This window comes from Chlamydotis macqueenii, chromosome 1 (genome assembly GCF_036417535.1).
Source record: "Chlamydotis macqueenii isolate bChlMac1 chromosome 1, bChlMac1.mat, whole genome shotgun sequence".
Classification (NCBI taxonomy): Eukaryota; Metazoa; Chordata; class Aves; order Otidiformes; family Otididae; genus Chlamydotis; species Chlamydotis macqueenii.
Genome location: NC_141556.1, coordinates 207,709,412 through 207,736,558, shown reverse-complemented (window position 1 = coordinate 207,736,558; position 27,147 = coordinate 207,709,412). Strand labels below are relative to the sequence as shown.

The window sequence follows — 27,147 nt, the reverse complement described above, 5'->3', positions numbered from 1 at the left end:
GACACCTGTCCTTTAAACTAGAAATTGATACTGGATAAAACACGCTCCATTTGAGAACTGCGGCTCCTGTCATGAAAAGCTCTTTTCATGGCACTCGCAGTGCGGGGACTCAGGCTCTCCTGGGAGGGCCTCAAATTTATTATTATTATTATTTTCCATTTCAAGTGTGTCTGTCAGCAAAGAGACAATGGTAAGCACATGCATTGTGCTCCTTTATTTGTCCATCATGAGAAACTCTTGCTTCATAAACCTTCTGCTCTCAAAAAGGGAAAGGGTTGGCTCTTACGCTTGCTTCACATTCTCTGTGCTTCCTTTTCAAAAAGGATCACAATGATTTTAGAGCTGTGTGTGACTTTTTTTAGATACAAAAAGCTCAGATTCAGCTCAATCCCTCACTTCAGTTAGGTCTCCCAATGTCCTACTAAGTATAATATTTGCAAAATAATATTTGTAAAAATTGCAATGAAAAATTAGGTGCTTGGAGTCTTTGTTGAACCAGGGACTCAGAAGCTGTGGAAACTTTTCCATGGGGTCTGCAGTGCAGTGTCATCCCCAGAGGGAAGTGTCACTGCTCCTGTCACTTTCAGCCTCCCCACTGCAGATTCTGGCAGCTATCGAGGTGACATCCAGTATCAAAATTTGTTCTGGAATGCTGAGTAACACTCTGAAAAGCAATAGATGAAGATTCCCAAGTCTCTTTCTCTCTGTAAAGTCTTGGAAGTCAAAATGAACACTTTGGATTTCCAAGGAATTTGTGCAAAGAAACAATACAAAAATTGCCCGTGAAAATCAGTTTATAGAGGACGATCCTCTAATCCATCGTTGGAATGTTTAAGGAAAACATGGCTAAGAGGGAGATGACGCACCACCCTGCACATCTGCTAACATCTCACAGCAGAGAATTAGCAAACCTTTAAGTAACTTCAGTTGCTATAGACACTGTTTCTCTAACACCAGTCTTATTATTTATTTGTGTCACTGAGGAAATAACATTACTGACTCGCTTAATGAAATCATTGATCTCAGCCAGCATCGATGTATGACCCGCTCTCCAAAGAGCATAAGGGTAGGTGGGTGGGTCTCCTTGACTACAGAGTTAAATTTGCAAGAGTATTAACCTGAATATTACTTTTTCTCTTTCGAGCACAGAATTCTCTCCTCACTTCACATTCCTGATCTGCAGCACGAGACAGTGCACAGTCACTTCTGTCTAATTTTGTCTTTGATCATTTTTTTATTAAGCAGAGCACAAGGAAAGTATGGTGGCCCATAAACTCTTTAAGGTGTGGTGGCCCATAAATTCTTCATTTCCCTTCATGCCTCTCAGAATGACGGGACAATGCTGGAATGCAAAATCTTTTCACTCAGTTATTTTTTGAAGGTTATTTTATTATTCTCTGCAAAATGTCCACTGAGCCTTTTAAAGTGTAAATTACATTTCTGAGTCTATGTGAGCCTTTGTATAATGTGAAAACTAAAGTTTTCATTAAGAAAGACCACAAATTCTGCCCCTCTACTCTGCTCTGGTGAGATCCCACCTGGAGTACTGTGTCCAGCTCTGGAGTCCCCAACATAAGAAGGACGTGGACCAGTTGGAGATGGTCCAGAGGAAGCCACAAAGATGATCAGAGGGCTGGAGCACCTCTCCTACAAGGGCAGGTTGAGACAGTTGGGGCTGTTCAGCCTGCAGAAGAGAAGGCTCCAAGGAGACCTTAAAGTGACCTTCCAGTACCTAAAGGGGGCCTACAGGAAAGATGAGGAGAAGCTCTTCAGCAGGGCCTGTTGTGACAGGATGAGGGGTAAGGGTTTTAAAATAGACGGAGGTAGAATCAGACTGGACATAAGGGAAAAATTTTTTACACTGAGGGTGGTGGAACACTGGCACAGGTTGCCCAGAGAGGTGGTGGATGCCCCATCCCTGGAAACATTCCAGGCCAGGTTGGACGGGGCTCTGAGCAACCTGATCTGGTTGGAGATGTCCCTGCTCCTTGCAGGGGGGTTGGACTGGATGGCCTTTAAAGGTCCCTTCCAACCCAAATTATTCTATGGTTCTATGATTCTAAGAAATTTGTCATGGCAAGACCTAGGACATGATGCTTTAAATGAAAGATTAAAATATTTAGCAGTTGCAGTTAAAGATGGGGATCTCAGGATGATGTTCAAATCCTAGTCCTCACAGACTTCCTACCTTACTGGGGTTTTGAGAGAACTTTAAAGAACTTATGCTGCTCAAAGTAACTGAAATTAAACACTAACTAGGCAGCTGACATACTAAGCCATCTTAGAAATCCACCAGTTTATGCTTACTGCTCTTTCCTAACGGTACTTTGGTGGCTGTGTGCAATACTCCGTCTTAGGATGACGTGATCAGCCTAAGGTTAAACGTAGTGAGGAGTATGAACAAAACAAATGCTGGGGCCATTTGCAATAACATCCTTGTGAGTATCAACATGATGAGTCAGTTCTACTGTCCTTCCTTCACAGCACAGTAACTCAAGATTTGTGTAACCTGTTTCAGCCCAAAGGAATTCAGAGCGCTCTACAAAATATTTGGGTAGCATCCAAAAGTAAAATGTAGCCAACATGGGACTGGAGCACAGAAGTGCTTTAATATGCCACAATGCTAAAAAAAAATCAGCTGTAGGAGAGAAAGTGGAGAATACTTGTTACTGCAAAGGGAAAGGGTGGTCAGAGAGCTGCTCCTTGTACGGGAATTCAGCCAACAAAAAGCAGCGCAGGCTAGGATTTCTTCCACTACCTTTACATATCTAAAAGTTGGCTGTGCAATGCTGAGCTAGGTAACTCTGGCTGCTTTCTCAGACAAAAGGGAGAATGAGGCACATCCAATAGCAACTTCTTTGAACAAGTCTGAATGGAAAGTGGAAGTAGATAACATCCCTGGAGATGCCTCTTTCTCCACAGTGTCTGTGAAGACAGTCTAAAATGACTAACTTAAATTTAGACGTCTAACTTTAGACACCTAAATTAGGAGAGATAATCTAATCTTAACTAATTATCACAGCTGGTTAGGAATATCTGAAATACACGTCACACACCCTAGGCCATTGGCTTTTCTCCCTTTCAACCACAATGCTCTGCTGTCCTTCAAAGCCTGTAATTTCTTTGTTGATCTTCTCTATAGAAATTGCCCTGCTCCATCCCTTGTGTGTGGTATCCAGGTGGTCCCTTATCAGGTTATATGGAAATACTTCAGGATGGAAGTGAATATACTGGCCAGTCTCCCCACGTTGTAACGTTTTCTAAATGAAAACTGTATTTTGACAAAACTGATTTTGCAAAATTATTGTGCTTCATTGGAAACATTGTAGTTTCCATCAAGAGAACAAAATTAATGATTTCTTGTTGGAGGAATAATTTTTAATGAGGTATGGTTTTGTTCAACCAGCTAATAAATTTTGCTGTGTTTAACTTGTGACATCTGATACGAATGCAGTTCTGCGTTAGTACACACCAAAGCACTTAGAACATGCTTGCAGTCTATAGGTGCAGGATCCCTCTTTAGAGAATAAGTTACTGCAAAGCGAGTATTTGATCAAGGGTTTCTGAAGATCCCCTCTGCCACATTTAAATATCCTAAATTTGTGGCTAGAATTGTGGGTGGCCCTGCAGAGAGATCTTGCAAACTGCTGTGGTAGGAAGAGGATCCTGAGGTCAGTGTGCTTGGCTTCTTGCCCGTTCTCATAGATTCTTCCACGCTTCTGCTGCTCCGCGTGACTCATCTCCTAACCTTCAGCCCAGAGCCTGAAGGAGAGTTTGAAGCCAAGAGCAGCAGGTCACTGGAATGTTTTCCAGTCCAAGAAAGGCATGGCCAGCTAAGGTTGGCTCCCTCCAGTAGTCTCATCCTTGACTGTCAGTGACTCATCTTCTCTAGAGCATTCTGTCATCTTCTTGGCATCTAGGGCATTAGTATTTAAACTAATGGATCTAATTGCCTTTATTGAAAAGGAAACCTCAAATGTAGACTATCAAGATTTCAGACTGACAAGGTACATTGAAACAGAACAAGTGCCAGTCTCCAGTTTTGTTTCTTCCAGTCCCCAGTTCTTTCCCTTCTTTTCAAAAAAGGAAAGTTTTGGGTTTTGTCTTTCTGATTTTGGATTCAGAGCTGTTCCCATTCCTCTTGGGCACACGGAAGCGTTCATTTCTTCTGATCTCTGCAGTCCTATGTCTCCTTGTGGAACTGGAGCTTTCCCCTTAGCATGAGTAATTCTGACATTTGCAGGCTGTAGAAAAGGATGCTTGGAGAGGTCATTTCTGTCTGACCCCTCTGACACAGGTGGTTTTTAAAGAATTCAGACATGCTGGATAGAAATGGAGAGAGATTATAACAACAAAGTCTTTTACAGTCACTAAATATTATCCAGGTTGATGTCTTAACACCAATGCCCCCTCAAACACCACACCACAAACACACTTTTCAGCAAAAAATGAGACCTTTTGGAGTTACAATCCAAACTGCTGTACTGGTTTGTTGTATGTGGGTTAACGTCAGGTGCAAACTCTGATATCCTTTGCTGAAGGCTCTGCGTGGTTTTCCAATAAAACACTGAATCTAATTTATCTCTAAAAACAATTCCTCACTTCTGTCTTGTAACTGCTGACACTACAAGAGTCATTATTAATACCATTAATACCATTACCATGTCTCCTGGTTCACTGTTGGCTGCCAGACCACCATCTGGGGACCCTATTCTCTGGAATCAATTTAGCCATTTCATAGAACTAGAAACAAAAAAAGGTACTTTGTCAGTTCTTCCTCACAAAAAAAACCCAACATCACTTGTCTTTCATGGCAAAGATTATACTGCTGCCTCATTAGTTTGCTTATTTGGGGGTTTTGTGCCATAATTATGACCCAAAGTCTGACTTTCTCTCCCAAACCTTGCAAAAACCTTCCTGTAAAAATAGCCTCACTGAGAAGAGCTTTACAGAATGGTCCCATACACTCCTTTTAGTCTGATCTCCAGACCTTGCCTAGCAAATTTTGCACAAACAGGATTTTAAATGAAGTAATGTACTATTCATCAAAATAATAGGATGTGTTTTGCTCTAATGAAGGATGACTGTAGGAACTAAACACATACAACAGTACAAGTCTGTTGCAAAAATCACCACCCAAAAATCTTTATTAAGAAGTTATTCAATTTCCTGGAAAACAAACAAGTGTAGGATTCACACTTTGTTTATCACTGTGCTGTTGTTCTGGTGCTGTTACTATCAGCCTAGAGCTACACTGAGTCTCTGGCTGTGTTAACATGAGAGATGCTGTTAGTCAAGTCTGTATCCCCTGTAGAGGATGATACACATCTCTCTTGGATGAGCATGAAGTGTGTAACAAAAGAGCGTCAATCCCAGAAGAGGGAGGCAGATGTTTTCCCGATGCTTTTAGCTTCTTTATTCAGGAGACTTCTCAACTGCCTTAACAATCTCATTATGCAACTTGGTTCTTTCATCCTCATTTGTATGTAGCTCCTCGAGTTCATCCAGCCTCATTATAAGCCACGAGGTCAGAGAGGAGAAAATTCATGAGGCAGCAGTTACCGTTTGAGAAGCATCTGACCAAAACTGCACAAGTCAGAACTTCAGGGGTGGCCTGAGGACCTGTGCAGCCCCTTTGCTGACCAGTATCAAAAGGCATTTTTGTTCACCATGAGCAGGGGGTAGAAAACATTGCTACATGTATGAAAAAAAACCCCAAAATTCTAAGAAGGTCCAGTTCCTTTATGGAAAGAAGCACAGGCAGGAGGTCCCAATCCTTTTCTGAATTTAGCATTTTATAGCACTGCTTTCAGTCATTCACGGCTTAAGGAGTCTGCTTTGATGCACGGCAACTGCTACTCATAGTCTTAAATAAAACAAGGCAGAGAAGAGCCAAATTGTCCTTGCCCTTGTCCTTGAGACTTCCTTACTGCTGCTTGATACACCAGCAACCAAAGTTCTGATTTCCAAGAAAAATTAAATTTTTCAGTAAGGGGGCACATTGTTAGGAAAAAATATCATGCTTGGCAAGTGATCAGCATTCAGGATCGGAAAACCAAAGTCCACTCTAGCTAGTAAAACAACACCAGCACCTGAGTCTGGCCAGTGTCCTGAGGTCATTCTTACTGTTAAATTGTTAACGTGATCCTTGGCAGGCGTTTGGTCAGAGCAGCAGTACTCTACCACACAATTCCTGGCCACAGTTTAGGGGTCTGTTTGGTCAGTCACCACCTCAAGAGATGGTTTGCCTGTGGATTTATAGCGGTAAGGGAGCTAACCAGTACCGATAAGGCTAAGCAGTATGGCTGTGAGCAGCAACCACAGTGCCATTTGGCCTTGCGACCAGAAAGCAGGCTCTGGCCTCTCTTGTTTACTAGTACAGATGTGGCTAGACGAGAAGTAGCTCAGAAGTGGGCAAAGCGCTTCTCTCATTCTGCTGCAGCCAAGATCTTACTTTGCCCCTGGAGAGGATGGGGGCAGTGACTTAAGAATCTGCATTTTCCATGTGTGTGAAGGGAAGCAGCCCTGTGCCTCTGCAGTGTTACGGGGTCCTGCCTGAGTGTGCCTCGGGTGGGCAGAAGTGGGGTCCAGGGCCAGCTGGAGCACTCAGAGAGAGAAAAGGCAAGTTGTTCCCATAAGGTCTTGGCAAACTGAGTTTTCACAAACCAGAGTGGAAAAAAACCAGACGTTGTCCCATCTAATACCAAAGTTGACTTAAGGCACAGAACAAGATACGCTTTCATCTACGTTAGAAATAGAGACAGAACCAGAAATCTTAAATGAGCAAACACTGGTGCCAAGCTAAGAAGCGTCTTAGAGAGCAACAGTACCTTTGTTCATCCCACTAAAAAATGCACAAAGCCCAGGCTTATTCTTCTTATTGGAGACTCATTTCCTTCCCACCTCTCAGTCTGCTGATAGCCCCTCAGTGGCAGCTCTGGTGTGGTGGCTGGGCTCTTTGCAATCAGCAGGTGACACAAGAAGGCGATGGCTTTTCTACTGTCATTCCTATCTGGGAAATCTCATGTCAGGATTGCACTGTTTGTATATTTGTATGCAAATTTATTTACCCAGGTAGGTAACGAGACAACAGCAAGACAGGTTTACTACTCGCAGACATGGGGCCAGCCAAAAGCACTATTGTTTGCAGACAGAGCTTGCAATATTTGTTTGCTTACAGGCTGCAGACAAATATTACACTTATCAGAAAAAGCCTTTCATTTTTAATACTTCCATATAGCTAAGAGGAAGGTAAGTTTTCCCTTAAAACACTGACAAAGAAAACTAAAATTTTGGTAAATTAAAATAAAAGTTGACCTTCTGGTTCTGAAACCACTGAAAAAACCCTTCAAAGCCTCACTCAGTACTGTGCTGTGATGTAACACCACTATGTATATTACTCCTTAAATAGTTCTACTAGTGTTAAAAGGAGAGATTAAGAGATAAGTTAGAAAACATGTTCATATCTGTTACTTTGTTTTGAAATGGAAATGTCATGGGTAAGGTTCATTGATTGTCAGATAATCATAGCACGGTGAAAGCTGGACCCAAGGACCCACAATAGAAGGCATGGCTGTTGTAAGAGATGTAGCAGTTATGATGGCCATCATAAACGAGACAGAAATGCAATCACTTTTATGCTAGAACATTTGGTTTTGAGCCAACAGATGGGAGTTTGCAAAAACTTGGAGCCTTTTCTATTATAGCCAATACAGAATGTAGGTCTTAGGTTTCAAAATCCCCTGCCAAGGGAGCTGCATCAGGAACCCAACAGGAACTGCGACTGGCCTCACCATCTTCTTAGACTGCAAACTATTTCTAACGTTGGGTAGGAGTCTCGCAAGGTTTCTGCCAACATAAACATGGCCACCACGCTCTGAGGCATAGAGCCTGCTGTGGATTCAGTGAGTGCTAAATGAAAGGGACCCTTGAAGACAGCAGGAAATCCCTGAATCTCAGATTACTGGAAGTTGGGGGTATGCCAAGGATTGTTTGCTGCGTGTTCCTAGTTATATGCCAGGGCATCTCCTATGAGCTGCAGTTAGAGACAGGACATGGGGCAAGATCAAGCCGAGATCAATCAAAAAGCTCTTGGGAAAAAAATGTTGAAAATTCATAGTCAGCTCCCATTATAGTCCTTAAACAGCAAAACCACCTCCCCAAAAAACAATCAACTCTTTTGCTCAGCACATCATAGAATCATAGACTCAGAGAATGGTTTGGGTTGGAAGGGACCTTTAAAGGCCGTCTAGTCCAACCCCCCTGCAAGAAGCAGGGGCATCTCCAACCAGATCAGGTTGCTCAGAGCCCCGTCCAACCTGGCCTTGAATGTTTCCAGGGATGGGGCATCCACCACCTCTCTGGGCAACCTGTGCCAGTCTTCCACCACGCTCAGTGTAAAAAATTTTTTCCTGATGTCTAATCTGAATCTACCTGCCTCTATTTTAAAACCATTTCCCCTCATCCTATTGCAGTGGCTCCAATGTCTCATGACTTCCAAGCACTAAGACCAGCCCTAATGACTGCTATGGCCATTCTTGTGTTTTTATGCAAAATGATGTCATCCTTCTTGCAGTGGGTCTGCTGTTGTTCAACAGCACCTGGAGGTAGAGGGCTTCTTGGGAGCAGGGCATAAGCAGGAGATGCAGCTGTGCTAGTGCAGATGTAGCCTTGAGCTACCCTCTGACAGAAAACAAGGAATGGAGCTTCAGCACTTGCCTTCCACCCAAATGGATCTTCTCCAGCTATATCTTTCTTAACCAGCTGTGGTAAGTGTGGCTTCCGTGGAAAGCACAGACTGAAAGCCTAGGGCAGAGGGCTTTTTGACATCTGTAAATGTGTTATCTCAAAGGATTTGAAGGCAAGGTAATAAAAGTCCATCACCACAGAGATCTTGCAGCAGCACATCTGGAGCTCAATCATTCTTCAGTAATAGAAAATCAAGGAAATAAAACCTGAATTTTATTATTTGATTTTAAATGTCATCCAATGGCTAAAAGCAGATTGTAGGAGCTGGCTGACGAGCTCATCCTACATCAAGCCAGGATACTGGACAATAGAGGTGGCTCTTCCCATCACCATCACTTAACCTTGCTCAATGGTGTCAGAGTCCCTCTGGGCATGGCAAGTGGGGCAGATGGGCCTGCTAAAGCACTGGTGATGGTGTGTAGATCTCCTAGCAGACACACAGATGCTGAGGGACTTTGGGTGTCAGCAGTATTATGTGAGGGCTTTGTGGAGGCCAGTGGTGCCTAGACACTTAAGCCTAGTCTTTCAGGATCAATTAGCCAAGTTAACTAGAGCATCTGAATAGATAACAGATGGGCACCTGTACTAGTGATTTTGTTTCCAAAAGGTGCTGGTGAATTTGTATCCATGACTCTGGAGAACTGCTGAAACAGAGGCAGCCTGTTGTTAGAGAGCACGTGGGACCTGACTTGGTGTGTTTGTGAGTGAAAGATCTGGGAAGGGATCAAGCAGAGAGAAATTAGGCATAAAGCAAGCACAAGGAAAAAACCAAACTCTGCAAAGCTACTTTCCTTCTCCCATTTTGAGAAATTGAGTGCTTGATCTCCTGGTGTCTTCTGTGCTCTGCCATATGGCACAAGCTGATAGAAAGCTTCTGTTTCCCTGGACACTCTGTTAATAAGCATTGACAGGAAAGAAAAGAGGAGTGAAGTTATGACAGCTTAATGAGGTTTCTGCAACATGGTTTGTGGAAGTGCCTCTTGCAAAGTCTCAGGCTGCCTGCTCAGCATCTGCTAGCAAGCGACTGAGGCCAGCATTCAAAACGGAGCCTGGCACTTGGGGACAGGCCATCCGTCAACACCTCTGGCCATTTGGAGCCACCAAGCCCCACTCTATGATGAAACTACAGAAGGAGTGAATGGAATAACATAGAAAAGGAACTGGTCTCCCATTTCTGTGCCAGTTTAGGAGAAAAAGAGAAGGAGGAAAGAAATTTACGGTGGTAGTTTGCTTTGAAAAAGAGTCTGAAGATTAAAGAGTACTGTTACTGTAGAGGCTGGGCTGAAGCTCTGCAGAGTCCTGAGAACTTGCTCCAGCACAACTCATCTCCCACTGTGTTTTGATTTTGACCTTAATTTGCTCATATAGGCAAGTTCCAGAAATTCTGTGAGTTAGTCTGATTGTGATCCTTGGATACTTTAGGTGAATATTTATTCCAGCCTACAAAAATGTACCAGTTCAAGAATAAGAATGACTTGCCCTTTACCATGGTAACAGAGGAAAGGGAAAACTGAAGCAGTGTATTTTCCCATACAAAACATATTACTCGGTGTGAGAAAACAGCAATTTGTGATACTGCTTCATTCAGTCATAGCCTAGGCTCAATGGGCCAAACTTCGCATGTAGTTGCCTCCCAAGAGGAGAAAAATGCATGGTTTGGAGCTCTTGTTAAAGAGCTCAGTTATTTCATGCAGTTTAGGTGAAAGAGTAATGAATGGAGGTTTAGGCAGCAGGAAAATGCAGAAATTTATCCAGGTGTTTCAGGAGGGGCTTTTTTTTTTCTAAAATTGCCCAGAAGTCACACTTGGTTTCAAAACACTCTAAGTGCTAACTCTGAAGCCTCTGACGCGCTCCTCATTTCATTACGAGGTGACTGTTACGAGACCAGGAGCCCTTTCTGCTGACTGCAGGGGTCTCCAGCTATAGACATTTGACATCTGTTTGATATTATTATTCCATTAGAAGAGTAAATCTTCCCTCCCCTGGCTTTCTTGTGGGCTCTGACACATTCCACTTCAGTGACAAATGTCCCTTGAGCCAGCAGTGATTTGACAGGGTGGGAGGTACTCCTGCAGAGGAACTGACAAATGGTTTCCATGAGAAGTTGAAGTACCCTCAGGAATTCCTGCATGAATATCAAGCTGAAAAGGAAACACCTAAATTGCAAGAGATTTGTGGCAACCCAAAAGGTTCCTCCCCAAATAACTGAATTTGCATGTGATATTGTAGACTTGCATAAGAAACCACAGCAGACTGAAGATCACAGCAGTTCGTACTCACAGGTTTCCTCACACGTGGATGCAGGCTACAATAAAGCAGCATGTTCTTGACCTTCTGAACAATTTCTGCTTCCTTTCGTAACAGAAGTAAGAGCTCCTACGGGGTTGCATCCAGTCATTCCAGTGGAAATTTGAGATCAAATGAATCTGTTTCATACAAGTTTGCCAAACCCAAGCTGATAGCAGGATTATTCACCAGCCCAGAGCAAGGAGAGGATCACACTCCAACAGCTTTTTAAAGTATGCTGGTGGTCAGGATAATATAGAGTAATAGCTCCTTTCACTCAATGAGCTCCAAATACCTTACAGATGTGAATGGAGAAGTGCAAAGTGGAATTTCAAAGCCCCACTTTGCAGAGAACTTTTTTTGGGCTTACCACGTTCAAGCAATACATCCTGGCTAAGAGAAAATAGCTGGGACAGGGGCCCCAGGAACTTGTTTCCAAGTACTTGGATGAAAGCATTAGACATGACATCACCTCCTCACAAGATAAGAGTTCATTGTTTCATGGCTGAGTGTCTTCTCCCTTTAATGCAGAGATCAGCTCATGTAAACTAAACATAGGAAAATAACAGCCAATCCTTGCCAGCAGCAAGCATAGAAAAGGCAAATTGTCTTTCTGGCCCCGTCACTGACATCACAGGAGTAGTGGGTGCCATGAGCTTTGCATTTAACAGCACAAGCATAAATCTTAAAGCCAAATTTGTTATGGCTGAGACCATCATCTGGGTTCTCATACTATTGTTCCCACTCTATCATCAACACCCACACTGCAATACCCCTGTGGTCTCCCGGTCAGAAGGAAGTGGGACAGTTTCCTTGAAGGATTAATTACCGACTACAATCAAAACAAATAACAACAAAAAAAAAATCAACCCCGACAGCTCTTAAATCTTTTCTACTTGTAGAGCCTCTTGTGATTTCCTAGCTGTGTTTTACCAGTTTTCTAGCTCCCAAGAATTTCTTTCCTCTAGATAACCCACAAGTTTCTAACATAAAACTACACTGCAATGAACTGACATTTCAGTCAAGCTTTTTTATCAAATATAAAGGAGGACAAACCAGAGCACAAACACAAAATTCTCTCCTCTGCAGTCACAGAATCATAGAATGGTTTGGGTTGGAAGGGACCTTCAAAGGTCATCTAGTCCAACCCCCCTGCAAGGAGCAGGGACATCTTCAACTAGTCATCCTTAGGTATTTTTAATCCAGCAGGCAGGGCAGTGTTATTGTGCTCAGATTCACAGATACAGGGGCTGCAACACTGGCTGACAGCAGGCCGGTGTTGTCATTAGACATTGGACATGATGCCTCCCACCTCAAGGGAGACAGGATGGACTGAGAGCTGAGGACACATGTACCACCCACTCCCTTCCATTTAGGCAGGAAAGTGCACACACACACACACACAGAGACAACTGGAGACAAAGAAAGAGGGAAGATCAAACATAACTCCTTCACCTGTGAAGAAAAGACCCTGCAGCATACAGACAGCAGCCTATTAATCAGGCACAGACTGCAGCGCTCTGCCACTCCTTATCGATATCATCTGCTGCTTTGGGAAAGGCAGAAAAAGCTGGTTAGGAGCTTGGAGCTTTCCAAATATTATTATTTTTTTCTTTAACAGTTGTTTTGACTTTCCTTTTTATGGTAACCTCTCCAAATTGTCATGGAGATTTAAATTATTATTATTATTATTATTATTATTATTATTATTATTATTTTTTTTTTTTTCAGAAAGAGGAACTCAATGCAGTGCAAGAAGTGTCCATACAGCGCTGAGGTGGTGGTTCTGCTCTTCCCATATCAAACTCCCTGGTGCATCAGAGCCCCTCTATGCCAGCTGGTTAAGTAAGAATGGAAATACGCACTCGATCTGACCCTCCATTAAAAATACAACGCTTATAATCCTGGTGTTCTTACTCCACAGACTTAAATGCCAGCGGGGAAGCTCCTGTTTTTAACAGAGTGATAGACAGGCAGTCTGCAGGCTCACACAGACATCACCATGTGGTGTAACATGCCGTTTCCAGTTAGATGGTTTCCTTCAGAATGGTGAAAGCTAGAAACTTCCTTTACAAAATGTAAACAAACCAAAGTTTAGATTCTGCCTATGCTGAATGAGGCTCATAAATGCATGATGGAGGCCAGATACAGCCCACAGGGCATAGGTTTGACACTTCTGGCCTATACAGACAGGAAATGGTTATAAATAGTCAGTCCCATTTCAGTTCTCTGAAGACAAATATTTTTGACACAGAGCGCTCAAGCACAAAGAGTCATTTGTCGACCACCCAGGAGACTTGCATTTAAATGACCTTTCTTCGCTCGGACGATCAATTATACTAATGTTTATTTCACGAGTTGCAACGTTTGTTCTAAGATGGAAGCAGCCCAGAGGAGCCACGTACATAATCCCACTTACTTGTCGGTAACTGCCTGCATAAACTCATCAATCAGTTCGTCGTACTCTTTCCCACGGACCCTCTTGTGTTTCAGTCCAATATAGAGGGGATCACTCAGGAGAGCCTAGGACACAAAGCAATTCTGTTGACATCTTCTCTTCCACACGTGGACAGAGATTTATGTCCCAGCCTACCCAAAAAATCTCGTCTGTTGTGGTCAAATCGATTTTACTTACTATGCAGTGAAGGCCGGCTCACACAGCTCTTCCTGACAAGAAAGTGTTTCCATAAGCAGCTATAGACTATCTTTTTGTGTAAATGAAGTTGGAGGGATGTAATGCTTCTTGTCTGCTGAACGAAACGGAGCTCTGCATCCCCAGCACAACTCTGCCAAGGTGCCTCACTCTTAGTGAATAAAACAGACCTTGTGTGAGAAGTGCTTACTGTTCAATCAGTTCTTAATTTTGCACTGAGGTTACCAGGAAAGCTGTTACTCGTAAACAGCGGTTTGAGCAATGATGATCACCCAAAGTAACCTGAAGATGTTCTGAGATGTGTCATATAGGCCTTTAGGTGCCAGCCCTGAGCTAACCAGAACCAGTGATGAGATGCCAAAATGTTCCCAAGCCCTGCACCTACCTAGCACTCACCTCCAGCTATCTGCAGGTGTCAAGGCAAGGTATTTTCATACAACAGATATATTTTTTTTTTGGCTTCTGTTGGGAATAAAAAACCAGGCCATTCTCCAACCAATCTAGCAGGTGTTAAGTCAGGACCCCTAAACCACCTAAAAGGATCAAGTCAGCATGGAAACAGTACATATTTTGGGGAAACCACAAGACAAACAGTGGCAGGAGACAGGTGGGCCAACAGCTCCGTGAGTCACTGCAAAGCAACTCTACTTCCCTTCCAGTTTCAGGAACTGAATCATCCACATGAGAAAGGGACGAGCCATCACAAACCTATTGTTCTGCAGCCATATGGGCCCCTAAATATTGGCAGGTACGCTAAAATTAGATCTGTTTGTACAGTCACAGCTGTTTTCCCTTAGAAGGAAAGAAGAAAGGGGTTTTCCTCTGATACATTAACTCTTCAGGCCCATGAAACAGAAAGCAGACCCATTTGCATTACTTCACTGATTGCTCCTATAGTGCCTTGTGCTCTGGGGCTGGTTCATGGAATATAAAATTCTCCCGCAGGCAAGCTGAGAAATGCCAAGCTCTGAAAAAAGACCAATTTGCTGAGAGTATACAAAGTATTATGAACTATCAGAAAGACAAGCTGGGAACTGATGCTAAAAATATGATACAGCTGCTATATTTATTCCATTCTACCTGAGGTTCCTGTGTTAGCCACACAGTCACCCTAGGCTCACCATATATTAATAGTCAGAGATGAAGAGGATGAATAGGATGAATGCTATTTTTTTTTTTACTCATGGGGCAGGATGCTCCTAGGACATGCTTAGGGTTCAGTTAAGCTGGGTTTATGCACAAGAGAAAGTCATTAAATAAAAAACCAAAATATTTATATTGTGAGGAAAGATATTGTTCATATTGCTGGAAACCAGCGACTTTGCTATCTTAATCCCAAATGTGGAAATTGCCTCCACAGAGCAGTTCCTGAACACAGAAGTTAAATTTGATCTTGGGTTAAACAAAAGTGCCCAAGACTGACTCTGGGAGTCCCTTTTTCTGACACCATCTGACCCTCGGAGATGCCTAAAAATCATTGGTGCCACTTTGGATTTTAGTGTTCCCCGGATGCTGAGATAGAAACAGATGGTCACGCACGGTCAGAAGCTTCCCATGGGAAGGGAAACCTTTACACCCAGGTCCCTCTGGAGGGAAACTACAGCTGGAGGACTCAGAGCATGCCAACACTTGATGGTGTGCAAACCAGCATGGAGGGTAAGGAAGAGATGAAGGAGCTAAAGTCAAGTACAATGCTCTGTTGCCTGGAAACTCCAAGAAGTGAGAGACTGAGACTTAATTCCCGCTTTAGCCTCAGGGGGTCCAAACTCAGAGTTCCCAATTTTCAGGAAAGACCATGGGATCAGGTTGAGATGAGCACACCCTATATTCCACTAGCCCATAACAGGCCTCTGTGCTAAAGGGATAAAATAATCCTGGGACCAGAGACCAAAGAGGTAATTAGGAGTCTCATCCCAGATATCATCTATGGCCACTGATTTAGCTTTTTTTTCCCATTCTTTTCAAGCGTCTAGTGCCAGACACTTGGGGCTGGAGTGAAAGAGATGCAGAAAATCTAGCTTTTCAGTGAGCATAGGCATGTCTGAAAATGTTGGCACTCATTTGTCTTCATGCACAAACTCAAAGCTCTTATACTCCAGATTTGTTATTTCTCTCAAGAAACATGTGTTTGGTTTACTTGGGGTCAAGTGAGGCACAAGCACATTTTACAAAAACGGACAAACCCAGGCCATCACAAATAACTATAGGATGTTCATTTTAAAAAAGATATCCTCACAGATGTCCATTCTGGCATTGCTAAGATGTTGCACTTCGGCCTTTCTGAGACAGAGTCATAAGGCAAAAATCTGCAAACAGATGGAATCCTCTTGTCTGGTTATCATGTGCAGTAAAGTGTGCAATCTGACAAAATTAATCATTCACAAACCACCCACCAGGGATTCTCCATTTTCTGGAATACAGTCACCTCTATGCAGACATGAGTATCTGTCTGTTTTCTAACAATTACCAGAGGAAGAATAAATCTGGGACTTCCTGTACAAAATCTTTCAACTCACCTTGCCATGCTGAAAGGTGGAGCTGATCCTTCAGCTCCAGCTGGCAACGCTCTGAGTCTTCTCACCAGGGGACCATGAAGCTATTTAGTGTTTATTTCAGTTTCCCGTAAGAGCAAAAGCTTCTTGAGTGTCAAACAGGAATGAAACCTGGCCACTTCCCTGCAGTGCTAGTCTAGCCATCATCTCATCTTGGATGTCTCTGGCTTTGCCTCCACGTTTAGGGAACTGGCCTCAGTTAAGCATTAATCTCAATTCTTTCTCCCCGCATCAGATTTATGAAAAACTGTCTTACCTCGTTGTCTGTGCCAACATCCAGCAGGACAGGGAGACACTGTTGTGGGTGAACTCCACCACAAGCTGTGTACAAGGCAAGCTTCCCCACTGGGATACCCATGCCATAACTTCCCAGATCTCCTAAACCGAGAATCCTCTCTCCATCTGTCACCACGATAGCCTAGGAGGATCAAAAGAGACTGTTGTATGGTGCTGCCGCAGCTCTAGAAGCAAAACTATCTCCACTGTCTTTACACTGATGCAATTTTGCAGTTGCATTGTGCAATGGATATTTGCTATTTCTACATGACACCATATTAATTAGCTGTTAGTGATAGAGGGATGCTAATTTTTGGAGGTAGAGGTAATGTGACTGATGGGTAGCTGCTCGTGGCGTGGGAGAGCAGCAGCTCTGCTTGTCAACACCTCAGTTCACTTGCAATTGGCCTTTTGCATTTCAGCAGTTCTGTAATGTGCTCATCAAAATCTCTGATCCATAATATTATGCTTTTCTTGTGATGGTATCATTTCTTTGTGACAAGAAGGGAAACAAAAACCTGCTTAATGTTGTCCAAATTAGAAGCCTGAAGTAGAGCTGTTCAACTCACGCTGCACATCGAGCCCTTAGGAGGTAAATGACCAAGCAGATCTGACTAAGCCTCACAATTTTTAGGTTAACTACTCTATTTGGCGGTTTTGTCCCCAGGGTCAGGCACTCTTTGGGGCAGTTCTGAAATGCAGTAAGAACAGGAAGATAGTATAGTCCAGTCTGACTGTGGGAGACAAGCTGTAAATACAATAATAAACTTCAATGTTCAGCACTGTCCCAGCACTTCAGAGAACACAACGCTCACATCAAATGGTTGATCAGACGGCGGGGGACTCAAGCGCACAATCTAGCTTGGATTTCAAAGGAGAAGACTGCAGAGAAGTTCTTTACTTGCTGATGTGCAAAGTCAATGCTAAACTTAGGACAGAGGACATACACATGTGTCTGCTTTAGTGAGAAATAAGGGAATGGGCAATTAGAAGCTACCTCAATAGATGTGCTTCCCTATAGGGGATAATAAAAATGCATTGGTTTATTGCTGTGTTGGAGAAGCATTTCGTTGTTTAGGAGTGGAATAAATGTCTTGCTGCGCTTCTGTATTTCAGGAAAAATCATACTGATCCGTTTCATTGTCCTTTCTTATTCAACATAAACTATACAGACATCCCAAGGCTATTTTCTCCCTCGACCTAAACCACTGTTTGTAATGGCAGAACAGAATTACATGACATGACATAGTTCGGGAATAAGCCTAAGAGGAAACTACAGATACAGAGTATCTACTCTGCTTTTTACATCTATTTTTTATATCTATTTTGCTCTCCAGCAAAAAGAACCACCAAACCTCTGGTAGTTTCTGGCATAATACATTCCAGGGTTGTAATGCACATAGTAATAGTGACAACCAATATATAGTAGAGACTATTTTGAAATAGTCCTGCTACACGTAGAATATTTGGGTTTGTGCTGTGGCCAGTTTCTTGTCACTAGGGGTTAGAATTCCTAAAAGTGAACCTTCAATGAAAAACCAATTAAAACTAAAAGGACTATACGCCTATCCTCAGGCTAGAGGTCCAACAAACCCTGCCATGAGAAATTCATAATTGTGGCAGTGATAAACTTATTCATCTCCATTTTCAAACATTTTCCTGTTTGTTTTTCCTTCTGAGTCAACGCGACATGTTAGGGATAGGAAAGTCTCTTTTTGGGTGGGGTCCATCTGTTTCTGGGTGTGCTCTCACTTCTTTACCGCACCCAGAGGATGCAATTGGGACTGGAAGGCAGAAATGGGAATAGGGAAAGCAGGAAGCACATGCACTGCTAGAGGTTTATCCTGAAACCGAAGCAAATTATATGAAAAGGAGTCAAAATCCTAACTATGCAGAGAATATTTTTCTTAAAAACAATAAAGTCCTAATGAACCAAAATATTTCTCTGGAGTACAGATCCCTTTTCATCCAAGCAAATAAGTGTTCTCAGGTAGCCCTAAGAACTTCTTGATAGCAGTTAAATATACCCATCAGAGACAGAAAATATTTTCGGTCTTAGATGTGCTGCACTGTACAGGTACCAAAGCTCCTCAAGGCAACAGTGAAAAATACAGGACAACAGAAAATACAGCACAGGAGACATTAATTGCTGTCAGTATCGCAGAGGGGAAACTGGATTCACATTTGTGTGTGGCTCTTTGGATGTAAAAAGCAATGGAAAAAAAAAAGTAGAAAGTTTCAATGGGTACCTGATATACAAGCGTATTAAAGTAATGTTTTGAATCACTCACATTCATGTGATCAAAACTGAACAAACAGGACACTAGTCTCCGGCTGAGCAGGACAGACCCTTCTAACTGAACCAGTGGTCTAACAGCTAGGAACCTGTTTTCTACTTCCAGCTGTGCTACAATTTTTCTTGATGACTCTGGTCAAGTCTTTGGCTACAGGTTAGGTGTGCAGTTGAAGCCAATCATCTAACTGGCTTCTAAACTTCTTTGGTAGCTGAAGGGAAGAGACAGAAACCTCCAGAGTGCATCTCTCCCCAGCAGCTGTTTTGGGAAGGAAGGAAAGGGGTACTTCTCTTTGAAGATGCTCGTCTCCCTCTCCGTTGGTCAGTGCAGAAGTACTCGCAAGCTGAGATTAGGCACTGAGTCTTCAGGCAGCTGATGTTGGCCGAGATGACTCTGGACCACAGGCTGTATGTAGCTGGCCCAGTTTTGCAACACCCAAGTAGGAGGCATCTGCCCCAGCAGAGTGATCCAGAGCACAATGCTGATCTCCAAGCCACCAAGGCAATGCAGAGAGGCACGTGCCGCTGTTCGCATTCCCACCTCTCTGTACTGATTGCACAAGGTCAGTCTTTACAGGATGAGTTGATACTCTGCCTTGAGTGCACCATGACTTTGAACAGTCCTGTACAGGAGCAATCCTGACAGGGACTCAAGATGCTGAGTGCAATTCTAGGGTGAGCATCCTATGGAAGGAGGAAGGGAGGGAGGGAAGGAAGGATGGAAGGCCAGTGCAGCAGCTTGCAGGGCAGCACGTTTGTCTAGGAATAGGAGATGAGGTTTCTAGATCATCCTCACTTTGACCTGGTTTGAACTCATAGCTGCCAGGAGGACACTCAACCACAACACTATCCTGTATGCTTTTCTGCATTCCCCCCGCTCTAGTTCAGCCATCATGCAGAAAAGAGTACAAGATTAAGAAACCAGAGAGAAAATTAACAAAGGGAGGCACTGATGAGGGCTATTGGCATTTTATCCAATGTTTCTTCATGGCAGGATTCATTAGCCACTCTAGGAGAGACACAAGAAACCCAAAAACCACACGAGTATGCTCAGAAATGGCTTCTTTTGCTTTTTCTGCTTCTGGCACTCCGATTCTTTCAGAACAGCCCAGCTTCAATGGGAGTGCTGGAGGTGAGGCACACCAGAGCTTGGCTGAGGCTCTGCTTAGCTTAGCAGAGGATCCAGGCCTACAACACAAATTTCCCGTTTCCACAGTAAATGCTGTTACCACGAAGGTCTAAGGAGCCACAAAGCAAAAGGTAGGGCAGCATCTCCAGGTATTTCTTCACCATCTTTAATGGGACTTACTGGTGTTGCTGTTCAGCCTTTTCAAAAAACTAGGTCCCTCCAGGGACTTAGGTGCAGTCCAGGTGCCTCCCTACTTATCTCAAAATCTCAGCTGTTCCAGTGCCTGCCAGTCCAGGCATGGAGAAGTCTGTGTACAAACACACAGGGAACCCTGGGGTCCAAACCAGTGATACTGATAAAATTAGCTGCCTTTGTAGTCTGGCAAATCTGGAAAGCAGATAGTCTGGATCTCTTCCATGGACCACTGCCCTTCCTATGGTCTGTTTTGGGTGCCAGAGGGGGCTGTTTCAACAACAGTCTCTAATCTTTCTGTGCCAGTTTCCCCATCTGCAAAAACTATAAGGAGTTCTGCCCATAGTCCTGAGTCAGAAACAAATGGAAATACTGAGATCTTTGGACAGAGCAAGGACAAAACACCTAGTTTGCATCTGTTCTCCATGTTTCCGAGGTCAAGGTTATAGGAATATGATTACTTTTTCTGGAAACATGTTAAATCTTTTTTTTTTTTTCCCTTAGAAATGGAAAATGCTTGCAAGATTTTCTTGGCTGCCAAACTTTTGTTCCTGGAAGAAACAGCTGACTGATAGGGGACCGAAGCCCTGTCAATAGCCAGGGAAATTCCCAGGCACATGTACTTTCAGCCTGATGGAAGCAGGTGACTGGCAAGACCTGTCTTAAATGTTGATTTTATTTCATGACAGAGACTTGTCCAGCCCTGAGCTCTAGTGAAAAACACTTCACAAGATCACTTTTTGGGTGGAGTGTCAGTAATACTTTCAGCTGCTGGATATCAAACATTATTTGCAGAGTTGCCAGTGTCTGGGATGCTGCGTGACTCATTGGATTTGGGAAGGAATCCTACAAGTAAGTTGGTTACACAGGGATCTTAAAGAGCTTTGGTACATCTAACAAGTTGTGAATTAGCCACACAACTCTTCAACACACACCCCTTGCTTCTTCACTAGGCCCCCTATTCTGTACAAATTTATTGTTGTGCATGCTCTTTTTATTGCTCAAAGTCCTGCTGCCTTTGATAAAGATGTTCTTGACCACATACACACATGACAGAGTCTCTGAAGTCCAACCACTAGCCTGGAAACTCTCTGAGGAAGGGAATATTTCTTAGCTTGTCCTTTCAAATAGGCAATTCTGTAGATAATGCCAAGCAGTTCCATTCAATATCCCATTTTCCACCCAACTCCCTGTCATTTTCCAGTCCACAGATGACATGCCACATACCTTAATATTTTCTTCAGGCCAAGAGTTGAGCATTGTTGCAATATGGCCTTTGTCATGGATGGTGATAAACAACCCCCTAAGAAAGGAAAAAAAAATAGAAGAAAAATAAGCTTTTTTCATAACATTAATAACTCCAAGATAAAATAAAATAGGTGAAACTTGAAAATGCAGGGAAATGAGCTACTGAACACAAAACCAGGCTATTCACTGGTGTGGAAATGAGACCTCAAAGGACTGCTAATAACAAGTTTAGTTCTCATTTCAAAACCCCAAGGCTCAAGATCTTTAATGGCAACTTCAGTCAACAGCCACTGGTGTTGCACATTCCACCTTCGTGAAACATCTTTGCTTCGGAGAGCAAACTCTGCTTTAGTGCAGAAAAGCTTTCTAGTTAAAATAATTCTGATAAATGCAAGGGAGGCTGATGGTTTTGCCTTAAACCTTGCTTATTGCTTATTGCTGGCAGTTCAGACAGTGAAAAAATGATCCTTCTCAACCAGCTGCCAAAGTCAACGGTATGGATGGCTAATTGCAGAGCTCGACATTTTGGTTCCGCTCTCCAGTCAACAGAGCTCTGACTGGATGCAATTAGATCAATATTTCCCATGGCATTTGCCTTGACCAAGCCAAACTTGTCCTTGCAGCACCATTTTCCCCCTGAATATCTGACCCCAGTTTTTGACACTTGCATTCACCAAATGAAAACCATCAAAATTACATGAAGTGAAACAGAAAATTAAATGTTTGGATGAAATCTCAGTATGAAGTATTCGCATGGACAATAGCATAGCTGATCGCACTACACCTAATGACTTCTCAACACAAAGGTCTTCATTGTTTAAACAAAAATGCCTTCTTTTTAATAAAATTAGGAACTGGAAGACAGTATTCTTGAAACGTGCTTTAGACTTGTGTCTTATTTTTTCTCCTCTTTGCTGTTATTACCAAAAATAGTATCCTTAGCAGGGATTCTTCCAATATCCAGGATAATATTATTCACATTGTCTGACCTCTACTTAGATGTTTTGAGATTCCTTGAAACTCCTTTTAGGCAGTGCTGACCTCAAAGCAGCAACCTCCTCCATATGTGTCTCAGGGTAAATTGCTTACGTTGCTCACAGTGCTCTCTAATCAGCACAAATCAAGGGCACTAACTCCATGACTCCTCTTGGCAGGTGGAGGCACCCATTTTCCTTGCCTCGTTATCTGCTCACAAAAGCAGGAGTTGTGCGGGTGATTACTATCAGTTGGAACAGTGGAGAAATGCATTTTTGCTGCTTACATCTCTCTACTATTGCTCAGCCCCAGTAAGTTCAGATCAGGTCACGGTTTGGGGTTCTAATATGAAATATTAAGAAGATAAAGCCTGAAAACAACCTCCATTGTAAGTCCATATGAGTGATGAATAATCAAACATAATTGGGCTACTCTCTACAGGAAGGACTCCTCTCACATGACTTTTCTAGGGGGGCAGATATCTTCCCACAGCTAACTGTGGGAATCCTAATGAAAAAGGCCTTTACTTTGAAAAGAAGAAAAATAAAAGTGCTGACCTCAACACTGATCAAGTTGTAATCGCACAGAAAGATCAGAAATGTAAAAAAAAAGGAAAGTAATGCTTCATTTATTCAGCATAATTCTTTAAAACTGTGCCCAGTAACCAACAAACTAATCATATACACATGGCCTATCTCAAAGGCAGTTTTCACAGATGTTAATTTTCATAAAAAAGGAGTACTGTACTGCTGCCATCTACTTTTAGAAAAGAGTTATTAGCCAGGAATTAAAAGCACAAATTAGTAACATAATGGAAGAGACTTCAAGTTACGACATGCTTTTAAAAAGAACGCTGTTGTTTTAATGTAGCATTTTCCATAGGGAATAGACACCTATTACTTAAGTGTCCAGCTGTGTGCCTCATACATCCACATCTCTTCAGTGCTGAAGGGAGTCCACCAACTATTTGACCTTTGAAAGACATCCAGTGCTCACCGCAGAACCTGAAACCCAACTGTCTACCCACCACTGGTGCCGTAGCTCAGTGAATTGTTTCATACAAATGGAAGAGGGCAGATTCCCACTGCTTCGGAAGAGTTCCTGACTCTGACTGGTGTCTCAGGAGGGCAGTGGGCTGGTTTCCAATTCCTGCTCTGGATTTGGCAGAAGAGAAAGTTCAACCTGGGTCTTCCCAAATCTGATGATTGCTCTCACTATGTTGCTTGGAAGAAGTGCTCTCATGGCTATCACCAGCGTGTGGTTTGCCTGAGGAAGGACCGGTTTGCCTTAGATAGACAGGTTGGTGACTAAGAACCAAGCACAGAGAAGCACCCCGTTCGGAATTTATGTTCCTTTCCTTAATATTATGTTTATTTGATGTTAAAGAGGCCCTGCCAGTGATTATGCTGGCTTCTGTGGATCCTTTTCTGAAAACAAAATGGCTATGACACATGTTCACTCTCACTTCAGGTCATGCCATGGACCAGGTCCCTAGTCCTAGCTGCTTATCTCTGCTGTCACATGCATGCAGCAATTCAGGTGAAAAATTCCTCCTCGCTTTACTCCAGGCAAAATAGGACAGCTTTATTAAGACTAAAAATTAACGCACTAATGGTACTCCAGCTTTGGAAGGGAAACCCTCAGGAGCAGAAATGGTGATCCATTTGGGCAAAGTGACCTCTTTCACTGCCACAACCACATCGGGAAGTGGCCTCATATCTAAGCAAGCCTCATATTCCCCTAAAACTGTATCCAAGAGCCAAGGGCCTAGTTTCAGTAAAACACAAAAGTTTCCAATGCCTTTAGGCACTGTCGTAGTTCATCCCTGATCGGGACCAGACTACGCAGTCTCTCTCTCACTCCCCCCACCCTCTGAGAGAATAGGGGGAGATAATATAAGAAAAACGGCTCGAGGTTTGAGATAAGGACGGGGAGAAATCCATAAAGTTACCGTCACGGGCAAAACAGACTTGCGGAAAACTATTCATTTATTACTACAAACAGCAGGATAATGAGACAAGGAACAAGATAACCTCCCCCCCCATCCCTCCTTCTTCCTGGGCTTTACGTTATCTCTACCACCTTGCCCCCCTGAGCGGCACAGGGGGGAAAAGGGAATGGGGGTTGCGGTCAGTTCACCACGCATTGTTTCATGCCGCTGCTTCATCATCGGGGGAAGAACTCCTCACATTCCTCCCCTGCTCTTTCATGGGGTCCCTCCCACGGGCCACAGTCCTTTGTGAAACTGCTCTGGCGTGGGTCATCTCTTCCACAGGGTGCAGTCCCTCCAGAACGGCTGTCCCAGTGGGCCCTCCACAGGCCACAGCTTCCTCCAGGCATCTGCCTGCCCTGGTGTGGGGTCCTCCACGGGCTGCAGGTGGATCTCTGCCCCTCCGTGGGCCTCCATGGGCTGCAGGGGCACAGCCTGCTCCACCATGGGCTGCACCATGGGCTGCAGGGGAATTTTGGCCAGGAGCCGCATTACTGCTCTCCCTCCTTCTGAACTGACCGTGGCATCTGCAGCCGTTCCTCACAAGAAAAATTCTTCACAGCAGGCTGGCAGACACCTCTCAGGATCTTTTTTGCATCTCATTCACATCTCATCTCCTCTCCACTTCTTGCAGCTGGGCTGGGCCGAGTCGGGCCCAGTCGGCCGCCCGGCGGGAGGCCAGAGGGTGAGGGCTGCAAGACCCACAAGGCTCGCGCCTCCCCCTCTCTGCCTCCGCTCAGCTGCTTCACATCTTCTTTTTTTTTTTTTTTCCCCCTGTTTTCCCCTTCTTAAATACGTTACTGCAGAGGCATTATCATGGAACATTCTGCTACCAATTGGCTCAGCCTTGGCCAGCAGCAGGTCCACTCTAGGCCTGGCCAAGTCCACTGAACAAAGGGGAGCGACTTCTAGCAGTTTCCTACAGAAGCTGCCACCTTAGGCCCCCCCTCACTAAACAAAACCAGAACAGGCACTCAGCTGGAGCACACTCCTGAACCTGGCCCAGGCCCTGTGGACTCCATTAGATATTCAAGCAATCCGAAGCGGGTCCTGGTAGTGGTGAGGTGGAACTCCCTTTGTAGACCAAGTATGAAACGACCAACTCTGTCAGGCAGTTCAGTCCATTCACTGTGTTTGTAAGAAGATGTAAAGGGAAAACAACACTCGTCAGACTTTAGACTCGGGGGACACAATTAAGTCCTCATTTTGAATGGTCCTACAATGGAGTTGTGCTCTCCCCTGATGACAATGGTTAGGCACAGAGACGAGCTGGCCACATTACCTGTTTAAATAAGATGCCTAATATTGTCAGGGGGTTAAATCTTTCCCAAAATCCCTTCTGCAAGGCAGACAGAAGGAAGAGACAAGTGCTGTAAACTGAACTCAGCAGAAGTTTTGCTGATGACTGAACAGAAAAGAGTAGCAGCCAGGTTTCTCTCAAGGGTACAAAGCTTATAGGAGAGGTAACAGGAGCAAAAGCCTGTTTGTGTCTGAGGACAGCAAGGTGGAGCTCTGAATACTGAGAGGAACAGGTTGGTCTGTGTGGATCAGTAGTAAATAAGAAACATCCAAGTGGCAATAAAACCAATTAACTTGATTTTTCTGAGGAAAAGATGCAGCCTAAGCATTCTGAAGAGGGAATGCAACAGATGCTGCCTTTATCATCATGCCTTCTCCATCTCTCCTGGAATTACATTTGATAAATTGCTTCGGAGAAACAAAAAAGACAATGAGGCAGTTTTTCTTTAATCCCCTCAGGACTCAATAAAAATAATGCAATCAAAACAAGATGCTAAAAAGAGAAGTAATTTTGATCAAGTCATGTAACATGGGCACTGTGTGGGGCAAACATGCCGTAGTTAAGTGGACCAGCAGACTCACTTGAGCCCAGGATGCTGCCACTCTACATGGGCTTAGTCATTGTATATCGTTATCCCTCCCAGAGAAGCAGCTATGCACACAGTTAGCTGGAAGCCAAACACACATGCATGGGGGTAACAATAGAAGAAATAGAGCTTAGTAAAAATTAACTGCCCCAGCAATGTCAAGCCAGAACGTATGCACAGCACCACTATTTCTGGCTAAACAGTGACCTTCAGAGAGCTGCTGCCGTTGTGGGGGTAATTCAGAGTGGGGAGTGCTCCAACCTGCATTCATTAGGGTTTCAGAGCTCCAGTCTCCCAGTCAGTCCATTAACATCACAAGTTTCACTACAGCTGCCTTTAGTTAAGGTAGAGGTCAGGCTAGATTTCATTGTGCCACTGAGCATGTCTGTGAGGTTCCAGGAAATGTTGAAGAGAGTTACAACTTCTTAATTTGTCACTGACACAGTATTTCTATCTGGATTTCAGCAAGTCAAGTCAAGCTGCCTGAACTGGACTGCACGATCCAGCAGACTGCAGATCATCATTGCAGAATCGGTCCCAGTCCAAGGATTGGATATGTTCACCTACACCAGAGCTTTTATCATCCCTAAGCCAGGAGCATTTTCTTTTCCTTTCTGATTTTGTTCTGTCTCAGTTCACGGAAGTGCTCCAGGAATTACAAAGCTACACAGCTTACCATGCAAGCCATGGGAAAGGATCCTGCTGTGGTGCTCAGCACTAGTGAGATCTTGGCCATCCCAATGGCATTTTGAAAAACTTGCAAAGAAGACAATCCCAGAACTGCCAGGTTCAGTTGAGAAAGAGTTCAGGGACAAGGGAGATAGGACACATTTGATGCCTAGAGGAAGCAATGCCAGACATTGGTGATGGCTTTTTAGAATAACATTAATTTCTTTTAGACATTTGGGCGGGAAAAATT

At 43.6% G+C, this 27,147-nt stretch overlaps 1 protein-coding gene across 2 annotated transcripts in view; it reads right to left on the bottom strand.

Annotated features, from left to right (window-relative positions):
• ME3 (malic enzyme 3) overlaps window positions 1–27,147 on the bottom strand; it is a 132,772-nt gene that overhangs the window by 17,755 nt on the left and 87,870 nt on the right. For both annotated transcript variants that reach the window (XM_086739653.1, XM_086739654.1), the window contains exons 4-6: window positions 21,357–21,432; window positions 16,496–16,657; window positions 13,454–13,557 (exon numbers count right to left, since the gene is read on the bottom strand). In XM_086739653.1, the coding sequence (XP_086595779.1) occupies window positions 13,454–13,557; window positions 16,496–16,657; window positions 21,357–21,432 (342 nt within the window). The remainder of the gene's footprint in view (window positions 1–13,453; window positions 13,558–16,495; window positions 16,658–21,356; window positions 21,433–27,147) is intronic.